This window comes from Dreissena polymorpha, chromosome 2, assembly GCF_020536995.1.
Source record: "Dreissena polymorpha isolate Duluth1 chromosome 2, UMN_Dpol_1.0, whole genome shotgun sequence".
In the NCBI taxonomy this organism is placed as follows: domain Eukaryota; kingdom Metazoa; phylum Mollusca; class Bivalvia; order Myida; family Dreissenidae; genus Dreissena; species Dreissena polymorpha.
This window is the reverse complement of record NC_068356.1, coordinates 150689748-150704207: the sequence shown is the minus strand read 5'-3', so window position 1 is coordinate 150704207 and position 14460 is coordinate 150689748. Positions and strand designations below refer to the sequence as shown.

At 34.9% G+C, this 14460-nt stretch overlaps 1 protein-coding gene across 3 annotated transcripts in view; it reads right to left on the bottom strand.

The window, feature by feature from the left end:
- Positions 1 to 14460, bottom strand: part of LOC127869426 (centrosomal protein of 78 kDa-like) — a 99119-nt gene that overhangs the window by 14017 nt on the left and 70642 nt on the right. For all 3 annotated transcript variants that reach the window (XM_052412004.1, XM_052412003.1, XM_052412005.1), the window contains exons 7-8: positions 7296 to 7470; positions 4154 to 4267 (exon numbers count right to left, since the gene is read on the bottom strand). In XM_052412004.1, the coding sequence (XP_052267964.1) occupies positions 4154 to 4267; positions 7296 to 7470 (289 nt within the window). The remainder of the gene's footprint in view (positions 1 to 4153; positions 4268 to 7295; positions 7471 to 14460) is intronic.

Sequence of the window (14460 nt, the reverse complement as noted above, 5' to 3'; positions counted from 1 at the left end):
CTATGCACAATGTATTTTATACGTTTTTTACGGCAAAATTTTTTCATTTTAGCTGATTCGCGAGGGATTGTACATGAAAATAAAAAACATAATTTACGTTTTGGTTTTTATGATAAATACACAGATACTTATGTAGTAATGAAAACGTTTATTGTATAATTGGTTTGCAATTATTACAAAACAAATATGTAGCAGCGCTGTATATAAAATGAAAACATTGGGGAAATTTGACAAGTTAACCGCAATACAATTGAGTTAGACATTTCTTGAGTTATATCGCGCGCCGGATATATCGCGCTCGTGATCTTTGGACCCCACCAACCGCGATATATCGGCGTTGCAGTGTATATATCTGATAACAAAATCATTAAACTTTGAACAATTTAAAACTAGAGCTTTGTCACAGATGTGACGAATACCCCCACATGCCGCATTGACACAGAATATTTTGCATGTTGTCTTCACAAAAAACACCAGACACCATGCTGAATGTTAAACAAGAGGGCCAAGATGGCCATAGTTTGCTCACCTGAGAGGAGTCGGTTCATTCAATCTTTACCAAACGTCAAACTTGACCTAGATATTGTCCAGACAAACATCCTGGTCAAGTTTCATCATTATTGAACCAAAACTCTGGCATATGGAGTGCTTTTGTTTTTGTAAGATTTGACCTGGTGACCTATATTTTGAGTTGACCCCCCCTTACCAAACATCAAACTTTGCTTACAAAAATAAATATTATGACCAAGATTCATAAAATCTGAAACAAAATTGTGACCACTAGAGTGTTTACAAGGATCTTTTATAATATAATCAAAATTTGGACAATCTAAGGGCAATAATTATGGCATTAATTATGTGATATATATAAAACCAATCTTTGTACCAAGTTTCATGATGATTGGGCAAAAAATGTGATTTCTAGAGTGTTCACAATCTTTTTTTACTATATAAATATAAGAAAACTGCCCCCCCCCCCCCGGCAGCCATGTTATTCAACTGACCGGAACCATATTCAAACTCAACTCTCATATCAAGGAAACAAATGTTGTGACCAAATTTCATGAAAATTGGGCGAAAAAATGTGACTTCTAGAGTGTTCACATGTTTCACTATATACATATAGAGAAAAATGACCCGCCCACTGGCGGCCATGTTTTTCACCGATCTGGACCATTTTCGAACTCATCCGAGATATCAATAAAACCAATGTTTTGACTTTCATGATGATTGGGCAAAAATTGTGACTTCTAGAGTGTTTACAAGGTTTCTCTATAGCCAAATAAGGAAATAAGGAAAACTGCCCCCCCCCCCGGCAGCCATGTTTTTTAACTGACCGGAACCATTTTCGAACTCAACTCTCATAGCAAGGAAACAAATGTTCTGACCAAATTTCATGAAAATTGGGCCAAAAATGTGACTTCTAGAGTGTATTAATGTTTTCACTATATACATATAGAGAAAAATGCCCCGCCCACTGGCGGCCATGTTTTTTCACTGATCTGGACCATTTTCGAACTCGCCCGTGATATCAATAAAACCAATGTTTTAACCAACTTTCATGATGATTGGGCAAAAATAGTGACTTCTAGAGTGTTTACAAGGTTTCTCTATAGCCAAATAATGAAAACTGCTCCCCCCCCCACCACTGGCGGCCATGTTTTTCAACGGACTGGAACCACTTTTGAACTCGACCAACATATTATTAAGGCAAACATTTTGACAAAGTTACATGAAGATTGGGCATGAAATGTGACTTCTACAGTGTTTACAAGGTTTTTCTGTTTTTTTGACCAAGTGACCTTGTTTTTGACCCGGCACAACCCAGTTTCGAACTCGGCCGAGATTTTATTGGGGCAAAGCTTTTGACCAAGTTTCATGAAGATGGGACAAGAAATGTGGCCTCTAGAGTGTTTACGAGCAAATGTTTACGGACGGACGGATGGACGGAAGGACATACGACGGACAAAGACCGGTCACAAAAGCTCACCTGAGCAATCACGTGAGCTAAAAAAACTGAACACAGAACCTGCCAGTGTACATGTACATAAACATTTTGGGTATCACTAAATAAAGTGAGACATGTTTACAATCAAAACAGCTTCCTGTATATTATTAGAAAGCCATTTAAGCCAGTACAACAAACACCTTACAGTCTGAGTTAACTACAAAACTCAACATCAACATGTTTATTAGTCACAAATGTGTTAACTAAAGCACCTACATGACATTAACACTGTTTAACAGTTACTTAAACTAATTGACACAAAGTTCTCAAATTCAAATCAACACAATTAAAGAAAGTAACAGTTTCATGTTGCACGATTGGAAGAAAACATTTCTGAGGTATTATATTCTTCTAAATAACCTTGAAAAGAGCAATAAATGCAGTGAAAAAAAGAAAAAATTTCATTCAAAAAAAAAAGCAGCTTTGCACAGTCACCATGAAACTGCCTCTTTAAAGCAAAAATTCACAAATAACTACGTCCAAGTCACAGTTGTTTATACTTACTCATGACCTCTTTAAAACAAAACAAAATATATAACTTTTTTACACAAAATTACATTATGGGCATCCACTACAATAACATGTAAATACTGGTTATATGATTTATACAAGTGTCATATTTACAAGCAGACAGTCATAGAATGGATATGCATTGGAAACACAAAGGCAAGAAATCATTATTAAAATAGATATGTATACATCTGGACAGTACAATTTTTAACAAGAGCTGTCAGAGGACAGCACGCTCAACTATTCGAGTGCTTGACAGTATAACGTAAGCCATCATGGAGAGGGGGGAGGGGTATAATGTGGGTGTGTGATCATTTAATAGATGATCTTTCAAAAATAAGAAAAAAAAATAATTGGGGGGGGGGGGAGAGGGGGGTACAATGTGGGTGTGTGATCATTTAATAGATGATCTTTCAAAAATAAGAAAAACAAATTTGGGGGGGGGGGGGTGTGGGGGATGGTTTGAGTGGAGTGCATTGTGGTATGTCAGGTAAGTGTTGTTTTGTCAAACTTTAACATAAATTTATTAAGAATATGCATATTATAAGTATAAAAGGGGCAATAATTCTGTCAACATGCTTGATACAGTTGTCTGCTCTTGTTTCTAGGTTGGGGTCAAGATGATAAACAAGTATGCAAAATATGAAAGCAATATGTCAAGGGACACAGGAAATATTTGGGGTAGTACGCAAACTTTAACATAGATTTATCAATAATATGCATATTCTAAGTATAAAAGGGGCCATAATTCTGTCAAAATGCTTGATACAGTTGTCTGCTCTTGTTTATAGGTTGGGGTCATGATGGTTAACAAGTATGCAAAATATGAAAGCAATTTGTCAAGGGACACAGGAAATATTTGGGGTAGTACGCAAACTTTAACATAGATTTATCAATAATATGCATATTCTAAGTATAAAAGTGGTCATAATTCTGTCAAAATGCTTGATACAGTTGTCTGCTCTTCTTTGTAGGTTGGGGTTATGATGGTAAACAAGTATGCAAAATATGAAAGCAATATGTCAAGGGACAATGAAAATAATTGGGGTAGTACGAAAACTTAAACATTTGCACGCTAACGGAAACGCCGACGCCGGGATGAGTAGGATAGCTCCACTATACATATTTCATATATAATAGTCGAGCTAAAAACTACCATGTTTCTGACAAAATTTAGACCCTTGTTTATCATTTACTCTCCATACATTAGACTTATGAGATTACAAAAAATATATGAATGAAACCATCTTGCATTGATATTACAAGATATGGCCCAGACAAACATAAAATACAAAAATAAACAAAGGGCAATAACTCTAAACACAGCATTGCAAGAGTTATGGATCATATGCCACGCATTTCTCCTTGATACGATCTACAATCTCAATAAGATTCAAGCTAATACCACAAACAGTTTTCAAACTATGTTCCACATCAAATTGAAGTACACAAATTAACATATGGCAGTAACTCTAAAAGGAGAGAAAGAGTTATGGTTTCTAATCACTGCACACATCCTCAATGCTATATACATTATACTGGAATCTTTCAAAAGATCTTTAACTTAATTTAATTTCAAAATTATGTATTTGAGAGATAAAAGGTTAAAATGTCCTGTTTGATTTTGCTACGTACCAATGAGAGGGTTGCGTCGTACATCCAGGACTACGAGGGTTGTGTTGTACTTGAGGACATCAAGCATTGACTTAGCTCCAGCAGATGATATCCCATTACCCTGCATGTCCAGGGCTGTCAAAAAAACAGAATGTGAATGTTTGACCACCTTCCTGCTCAGTAGCAAAGTAAAAATGGCTTTTGCAACCAGCTTAAAACCAGAAAATCCTGTAACTCACAGGCTGTTCAGGTTTTATGTTGTTTGCTGTGAATAAGTATCTTGGGGTGGAAATGAAGCTTTTAAAAGGTAAATAAAGTAAGAAAGGTCTTACATCAAAGTGTGTATCTAAGTGGTAAAGGGTTAATGGTTGATAAGATACTTAACAGCACTTCACAGAACTGCAATATTTACAGTATTTTACAGTATTTTAGTCATAATTGTTGACGAGCAGCCTTTTATAGCTTCCAACAAAGTCATTACTACATTACAGGTTCACATAATCACCTTAACAAGTGCTTGGAAGTGTTTTCCAAGGTTATTATCAGGTTTACTCTTCCATTATAATCAGCATCAGATGCAATTGTTGAACAAATATGACCAAAATAAGTAAATAAGATGTTTTAATTAATTCATTTCAAGCACAATTAAGTCAGCTTTTGTTAAGTTTTTTTTTCCATTGGTGACCAAAAGAGATCGGAATGTAGTAATTGATCTGGTGTCAATCTACTGACTTAAAGTGGCCTTTTCACAGATTTTGGCATGCTTTGAAGTTTGTCATTAAATGCTTTATATTGATAAATGTAAACATTCAGTGTTCATTCTGGGCCAGATTGCTGGTGGGCCAATGGCCCATCAGCCATAAATTTAGTGGGCCATTTAAAGATCATGTAGGGGCCACCTGATTGCAGGATGTATCATAATTACCAGCTGCATGTCTATTCAGAGTACAAAATGTACTTGTCCGAAAATTTGAACAGCCGTTAAACATGTTACTTTTACTATGCTTTTTACAAATGTCACAAAACATTAAATTATTTTTGTCATTGTACGACAACCACGTAAATTTCTCTAACCAACTTTTCTGGAATTCATGATCATCTACATTTTCCGAAGGTTTCATTTTTCGCTTGAACCAGCAGACGATGTAGGCCTACTCGCTTCGGCCGAAGCATCTGCTGTTTTGCCACCACACTGATCAGAAGTCCTTTCACTTTCCTTTGGTTTGTTGTTTAAAAAATGTAGGAGAGTTCGTCTCTCGCTGCTCTCCTTTTCTGCTTTACCCTTTGACATGTTTAAACACTTTATTGTTTCTTAAAAACGTGTGAAAATCGCAACAAAATATGTTGACAAACGTTTTCAACACTTTCTGATGACGTAAACACAGTTTGCTGACATGTGACATCTATCAACCAATGGAAGTGCAGGATTCAACACAGTGCGCCCGCGGTAGACAAGCAACGGTTATTTTCAACCTACATTTCAAACACAGCAGACCAGTGTTTAGAATTCTCAGTACGATTCCGTCGCTTTGTTTTTTTATAATTAAATCGCCCACTGATATAATTTTTAATGCGCCAATTATATTATGTATGCGCCCAAATGGCCCACTGATATTATTTAGATTGCGCCCATTAATATTTCGATGCAGGAATCCCGCAATGGCGCTGCCCAGAATGAACACTGAACATTGGATCTAAAAAGCTCCAGTAAAAAATAAAAAATGATATTTTAAAAAAGTAACCCGCAGCAGGGCTCGAACCACTGACCCCTGCTATCCTCATAGTTTCACAAAATATGACGAAAACAAAAGAACTTGCCAAATTATTAAATCGTTTCGCGTTGCAACGCTTTATAATTTTCAGGGTTTTAAATCGTCAAAAGATGAATTTAACGGCTATTTTAAAGCATGGTAAATGTTCGGTATTACTCTTTCCTCACAAATATCATAACTAAAAAGAAAATTCTGAAACAACTTTTTTCAATTTTGTCAATTAACCAAGTGTTAAAAGGCCCCTTTGAAGGGACCGTCAACCACAAATGCAGAAAAAGGAAAAGTTCTAAAATACCGTATTTTTTTACCATTATTAGTTTATATTGATTAAAATATCACGACTGGTATATAACATTACTTGAAAAAAGTTGTTAAGTTTTCATGTTTTCATATATTAGTAATAAAATTTCACTGGGTACAGGTACCCGGTACCCCCGGTAAATACCAATTAACTATAAATAACGCAAGTAGATTGATCATCATCGTCACGTGGTTAATCCAGGAATGCTAATTGTGAATGCGTAGTGAAATGTATATATTTAAATATAAAATGATCTACTTCAGTACTTGCGTTATACATAGTGTGTATACAGGGCTAGAATTTAACTTTTTTTTCTTCTTGCAAAACATTGCGAGCAGACTTAATACCAACTCACAAAATCAAAAACATTCTCGCAATTTTTTGTTCAATATAAGCCATAGGAATGTTTATATTATTGTCAGACCTTTTGGTTTTGCGTACCATGTTCCGATCAAACATCCCGCTCCTGTGTCCCATATCATTCCAATCACGCATTCCAGACAGAACATGCTCTAACGTCCAGAATGGTCGAATGGAAGGCACCTACAGCTAAGTGTTCAAAATGTCAAGCGCATTCAGCAATATCACTCGTTTTTTTCTCACTATTTCTTTACTGGCAAAAAAAATACTAGCGGTTTAAAACTTAATTCGCAATTGGTATTTTTCACTAGCATTTTGCGAGTATGCGAGTGTTAATTTCGAGCCCTGGTATATTGTTATGTCACCTATTTTCGCAATGTACTTTCCATTTCACATTGCAAAATGTTATTACCGAATATACTGACAATATAAACTTTTATCAAGTAATGTAATATACCAGTCCTGATATTTAATCAAAATAAACTAATAATTGTAAAAAAATACGGTATTTTAGAACTTTTCTTTTTTCGTCGTTTGTGGTTGACGGTCCGTTTAAAGAGGTCCAGGGTTCAATACCAAGCCAAGGAATGTGCTACAGACCTTTATTATGACACAAATTAGTACTGGTTCTCTCCAGAAAATGGTGTCCAGAGACTTTCTGCTACAAGCTTATAGTTTTTGAAGCACAATTTATATATAAAACAGGATCCAACAAAGGGAGAGCACTCACCCTTCAACCACAAGTCATCCTTCAGTGCCTCAGCCAAGAGTGCTGCCCCTTGGTCACCAATCATGGGATTATTGTTGATCGTGATTCTGCGTATTCCTTGCATTCGGTCCAGATCCGGTCTGCGGTACCGCAGGCTATCCCTCCAAGCCTCATTGTGGCGCTTCGTACCCTGGTGCTATAAATAGACATTGGGATTCCATGGTTATTATATGAACTACTTATAAACACATAACAAAACTTACTTTCCTCCAAGCCTAATATATGTATCCCGGAAAAAGCAACTGTTTGTAAAAACCCACTAATCTGCTGGTACAAATAAACATGACCCATTCATAATCCTTTCAAAATCACACAACGTATCAAACGTTATTATTTAAAGGAAGCTATCATTGGTTGATATAATGGACCATTGTTGTTTGTACCGGTGTGATTAGTGGGTTTTTCTAAACTCGTGCTTTTCCGGGATCAGTCTATTGTGGAGCTTGGTACACTGGAGCTATGAATAAACATTGGGATTCTCTAGTAGTCATACAAACTATATACATAACATTTCTTACATTAGATCCTTAATGAACATATGACAGAACTTTGATTCCTAAATTTAAAATTGCGGTGTTAGATCCTAGTGCTATAAATAGAAGTAGGGGTTCATATGGTTATCATATGAATAATATTTAAACACATAACAAAACTTCAGATTCCTTGAAGCCTCTTTATGGTGCTTAATGCACTAGTGCTATTTTTGCAGGGATTCCATTGTTATAATATGAATTACAAAGTAACAATGATTAAAACACAATGCATGTTTTGTACAAAGACAAATCCACTTTGTATTATTCAGTAGAAAAAGATCAAGGGACATAATGCAGCCAAAACTCCTCACAGTCAAAATTCCTTCATGTATAATCATCTACACATTACAGTCATTCAACTGTGAGAGTTTGAGCATGATACTCCAAATAATTACATGTACACAGGAGTTGAAAACTCAAAAACTCAAGCTTCAAGACCTACTTGTAACAGGCATAGAGATAAATTGAGACAAAATTTGCAATTTATAATTAGCTCTCCCTTGGCTATGGGACCATGATGAAATCAGAGATATAATCATAGAAAACTTCCACACCAATTCCTTAAGCTGTTAAACAAGATCGCTGAGGTCAAAAGAAAGACACAAAATTGAAAAAAAATGTAATTTCCAATAACAAGACATTTAATGACTACAAACATGAGGAATTGGCACAAAAGATTCACTCATAGAACTCCCCTTAATGGCCATAGAAGTTGTTCAGCAAAACTGTGCCAACTAACTTAAAATTGGCCTTATTGGGTACATCCTTGGCCACTTAGAGGAAAGATTACTAGAATCACTATTATACTTGATGTCATTACTGTAACCAGTGATTTTAAGGCCAAAAAGTACAGCCTCTTTTTTTTAATACAGACTGTTTCCCAATTGCAAAAAGTAACATTTTACCCCAAAATACTGACCAAAAAAGACTTCTCCAATAAACTAAATCATTGGTCTATATAATGCCAAAGCACTTAATAATATTTAATAAAACTTAATAATATAACTTTAAAAATGCAGTTAAACTTGCATTTACAAACAATTTGAATACTGTTATTTATAATCATATAAATAATGTTTAAATTCATGGTTAATAGCACCATTTTTCCTAATTAACAAGAGATGTGTTTGTCAGAAACACAATGCCCCCTACTGCGCCGCTTTGAAATAAAAATTTTTTTGACATTTGACCTTGAAGGATGACCTTGACCTTGAACTTACACCACTCAAAATGTGCAGCTTCATGAGATACACATGCATGCCAAATATCAAGTTGCTATCTTCAATATTGCAAAAGTTATGGCCAACGTTTTTAAAGTTTTTTTTTTGGACAGACGGACAGACTGACGGACAGTTCAACTGCTATATGCCACCCTACAGGGGGCATAAAAACGCACAGGCTGTAAAATATAAGCAAACAAAATCACTTGTTAGGTTATCAGTGTACACTTGGCAATGACTACAACATATAACAGGCTTAATATGCTAATATAAGATCTTCCAGATTTCAATTTTCAAGCCTGACCATCTTAATATCATACTGGTAGTTTTCAATCAAGTGTTTCTCATTCAGGCATTCTCAATGAGCCTTGTTCTGAGAAAAATGGGCTTAATGCATGTGCGTAAAGTGTCATCCTAGCTTAGCCTGTGCAATCCGCACAGGCTAATCAGGGATGACACTTTAAGCCTAAACTTGATTTTTTGATTAAGAAGAGACTTTCTGCAACTAAAAATAAGTGGAATCTTGCTAATCTGGGACGACACTTTACACACATGCATTAAACCCCCTTTTCACAGAGCATTGCCCATATGTTTAGTAAGTGATTTGTATTATCTTATGAAGCAATCCTACAAAGGCGCCAGAATGACCACTGGAAATCTAAGCATCTATTTGTTTATTCACACAGACAAACCAATAAGATCCTAGGGTCAAATAATATACAATTTTAACATCACTTTGTTCAATGAATACAAAAATAAAAGTTCTTCAATTGCCAGATACCCAATCAAACACACATTCAGTAGAAAATATGGATTGCCAAAATATGCTTAAACATGAACAACTTAAATCCTCATGATTAAGGGAAAATGGTTCTTGTTCCGTTAACAAGAGCTCAAATTGAAACTGGTTTTAGCAATCAGTGAGTATTTCTATATTGGAGAAACCTCTCCTGTTTTCCTGGAAGTGATCATAGAGGAAACTGTGTCATTGAAGCGATCAAGTAGCCTTTAGGGGGCATTATATTGAGTACTGATTGAAGAATGATTTTCTATTTTTTGGGGCATATTGAGTACTTATTGAAGAATGATTTTGTACTTTAGGGGTAATATTGAGCACTGATTGAATAATGATCTTTTACAAATGAAGTTTACGAATAGAGACATTTTACTTAGAATGCATTGTTAGATATTCAATTCAGCTGAATTATAATATATCAACAGGTGTTGACAGGCTTGCATTGGGAAAAGAAAATCGGTAACAATTAAATCAAAGCGCTGAAGGCACTGAATTTGTTTGCTGTTGTATAATCTTAGACGCAACTCAGTTTTCAAAATTATGTTATAGCTTTTTATATCGCAAGTTTGAAATGATAACAACCCATTCAAATTTATAAAGAGTGTGTTTTAAAACACAGGTCGAGATGTGTGTTTCGTTTTTTTTCAAATCATATAAACAGCTAATCAGTGTGCACAGGCTAATCTTATTTGACATGCATTAACCCGTTTTCCCTGAAAGCAGCCAATATGTACAGATTTCAATGATAAACACTAGACTGGCCAACATTGTCTTACTACACTCTATGTACTGTATCAGTTAGAACAGGTAGATGCGGTGATTAAAGAAGATGCTTTAAGCATTGTTGTCTGCTAAAGTTTACTGGAGTTATCCACACAGGCAGTCACAGGTTATGGTTCCTGCCGTACTTAAGCCCATACTGATCCCTACTGATTTGCAAAATTGCGATTTATTTCCAAAATTAGGGATGTCTAGTATACTTATTTCTATATTTAGAATATTTCTTATAGAAATTCCTTAAAGCAAACAGCGTAGACCCAGATGAGACGCCGCATCATGCCAAGGCGTTTTTTCATGACGCTAGGCAAAAATGGGTTAATCATTTTTGCAACAGTCAATCATCAGTGTTTTATTTTTAACCATTTTGGGAATGGGTCAGTCCCATAGGATTGGGAACAATTTTGACTTAAATTGGGAAATGAGTGCTGTTGTTGTTCTGCTAACAAATGCTTCAAAATGCAAACACAAATGTTATTGCAAACAATATTATATTGACTAAGGTTCAAATGATAGAGCTGGATGGGAACTAAATTTTGAGATCTAAAAAAAATAAATGTGAACCATTTCTGTTGTAGAACATCCATATTAAAATGAGAAACAACCAAAATCAGTAGATTTGTTTGGAAAACACAGGCTGCACCTAACCAATTTTTGCGTGGAGATGTTGGTGGAAACAAACAACTTATTTGTTAAGACTGTTGAAAAACAAGGAATCAACATGTGCAAATTAAATGAGTGTGATTGCTTCTGTCACACAGTTTGCTGATTTTCCCTAAATATTTTCCAGACAACTTGAAATCGTGTTTCTGTTTTATATACCTGAACAAATGATACAAAATGATGCATGTAAATAGACAATAATTATAATGTGCAATAATAAACAATTGGACAACACATAATATAATGTGTAACTTAAAATGTGCTTGTAAAAAACACACTAAATGTATAGAAATCAAAACTAAAGGTTAGGTCAAAGATTTCTCAAAATAAAAAAAACTTTATGGATTCTATATTATTGAAAGTCTACATTTTAGTTTATAAACAAGATGTGTTTGAGAAACACAATGTCCCCCTATATGATGTTTGACCTTGTAGGATGACCTTGACCTTGACCCTTCACCACTCAAAATGTGCAGCTCCTTGAGATACACATGCATTTCAAATATAAAATTGCTAACTTCAATATTGCAGAAGTGACATTACATGCGCAATTTTGACCCATATACTTGACCTTGAAGGATGACCTTGACCTTGACCTTTCACTACTCAAAATGTGCAGCTCCATGAGATACACATGCATGCCAAATATCAAGTTGCTATCTTCAATATCGCAAAAGTATTCATAAAATAAGCGATTTGGGCCACATATATTTGACCTCTGACCTTGAAGGATGACCTTGACCTTGACCTTTCACCACTCAAAATGTGCAGCTCCATGAGATACACATGCATGCCAAATATCAAGTTGCTATCTTCAATATTGCAAAAGTATTCATAAAATAAGCGATTTGGGCCACATATATTTGACCTCTGACCTTGAAGGATGACCTTGACCTTGACCTTTCACCACTCAAAATGTGCAGCTTCATGAGATACACATGCATGCCAAATATGAAGTTGCTATCTTCAATATAGCAAAAGTAATTGCAAAATGTTAAAGTTGGCGCAAACAGACAGACAGACAGACCAACCAACCAACCAACATACAGGGCAAAAACAATATGTCCCCCACTACTATAGTGGGGGACTTAAAAAATATTATAAAGTGCAATACCACAATGTACTAAAGAATAAGCTTGAACACATTAAGTAGACAATTGACAATGTGCTAAAAACCAATTTTGAATCAAAGTTCTTACCAAGGCACAAGGTTTACTTTATATGGCGATTCATGCAAATCTTATTACTTGTTCTTCGAAATGTTATCAGCCAAACACTTATTGGAATTCACAGGAGACTGGCCACAATTACACTAGTTGTCTATCATTTTATCGTTTTTTTAATACAATTTTTTGTTTATATCGCAAATACATGTAAAGAGGTGAGTGTGATACTGCTGTATATGCTAAACACTTTGTATACAAGATACAGTAGTTAAATCACAACTCACAATATTTGCTTTTTGTCTTTGTTAGAATAGATTTTCTGGAAATTGTGTGTGCTACTGCACACCCTTTTACAATATTCTTGTTTAACCCTTTACCACTTAGATACGTATTTAACCCTTTACCACTCAGATACGTATTTAACCCTTTACCATTAAGATACGTATTTAACACCTTTCCACTTAGATACGTATTTAACCTTTTACCACTTAGATATGTATTTAACCCTATACAAGTTAAGATACATATTTAACCATTTACCACTTAGATATATATTTAACCCTATACAAGTTAAGATACATATTTAACCCTTTACAACTTAGATATGTATTTTGACGCGTTTGTAGTCCCTAAGAAAGTTTAATTTAATTAAAGACCTTTCTTACTAGATTCTAGTTTTAAAAGCTTCATTTTCAATCATTAGATACTGATGAGTAGCAAACAGCATAAAACCTGAACAGACTGCATATAACTCACAGGCTGTTCTGGTTTTATGCTGTTTGCACATAGCCATTTTCACTTTGCTTCTGAGTGGGAAAGGTTTAAGTTTCCCAAAAGTATGCATAGACACACCAAGTCCTTTCATATGAACACAGCTGAGGAGCAGTTGTACAATTCAATGTCTAGAACAAATTTTCTTTCGAATTGTCAGCTAAAAGTAAACATCAAATAAAGCAAAATATTGTTTATGTAAAGTTCTTTCTTTCAAAGAAAACTATACAAATAAAATTGTGCTTTTTCCTGGTGGTGAATTTTTGTAATGTAAGTTTTCTTAGAAATTCTTTCTGGGCATGGGTTTAATTAAAAACAATGTTAATGTAAATCCTTAAAAGGAGCTTCCTAGTCATAAACAGGGAAGAAGATCAGTAAGAATCTATGTAAATATTAGCTCAGAGTTTATTGTAAATAATGTCTTCTGAAAACTAATCCAATCTCTTTTGGATTGGTATTTACATGGGCTGGAACACATCCACATATTGTCCCTGAATCTTACCACGATAATTGCAAAACATCTGAGTGACCTAGATCCAGAGCTTAGAATCCAAATTGATTTGGAACATACAAATGATGGGAATGACCAATCAATTATCATGTAGAAAGAACTGTCACCAAAAGACATATTGTCTACTGAATGGAATAACCAGTGTAACTGACATTTTGTACATTTTTCAGGAGTACATATTTTCTGAATACATTAAGAGTACTAGTGGTATTGTTGCATTCAAATTATTTCAGCATTGAAATAACAGTAACAGCTCATTACTATTAATTAAAAAAAATTAAAAAAATAAACAAGAGGGCCTAAAAGGCCCAAAGTTGCTCACCTAAGATAACAAGATATCATTGGGACAAATCTTCTGACCAAGTTTCATAAAGACCACTCCTTGGAAGCCATGTTTTTCAAGCAAACAATTATTTTCGAACTCATCCAAGATATCATTGAGACCAATCTTCTGACCAAATTTCATTAAGATTGGACAATAAATGTGGCCTCAAGAGTGTTAACAAGGTTTTACTATAGCCATATAAGGAAAAATGCCCCGCCCCCTGGCAGCCATGTTTTTCAACCAACCGGCATCATTTTTGAAATCTTCCAAGATATTATTGGGATGAATCTTCTGACCAAGTTTCATGAAGATTGGACAATAAATGTGGCCTCCTAAGAGTGTTAACAACATTTTACTATAGCCT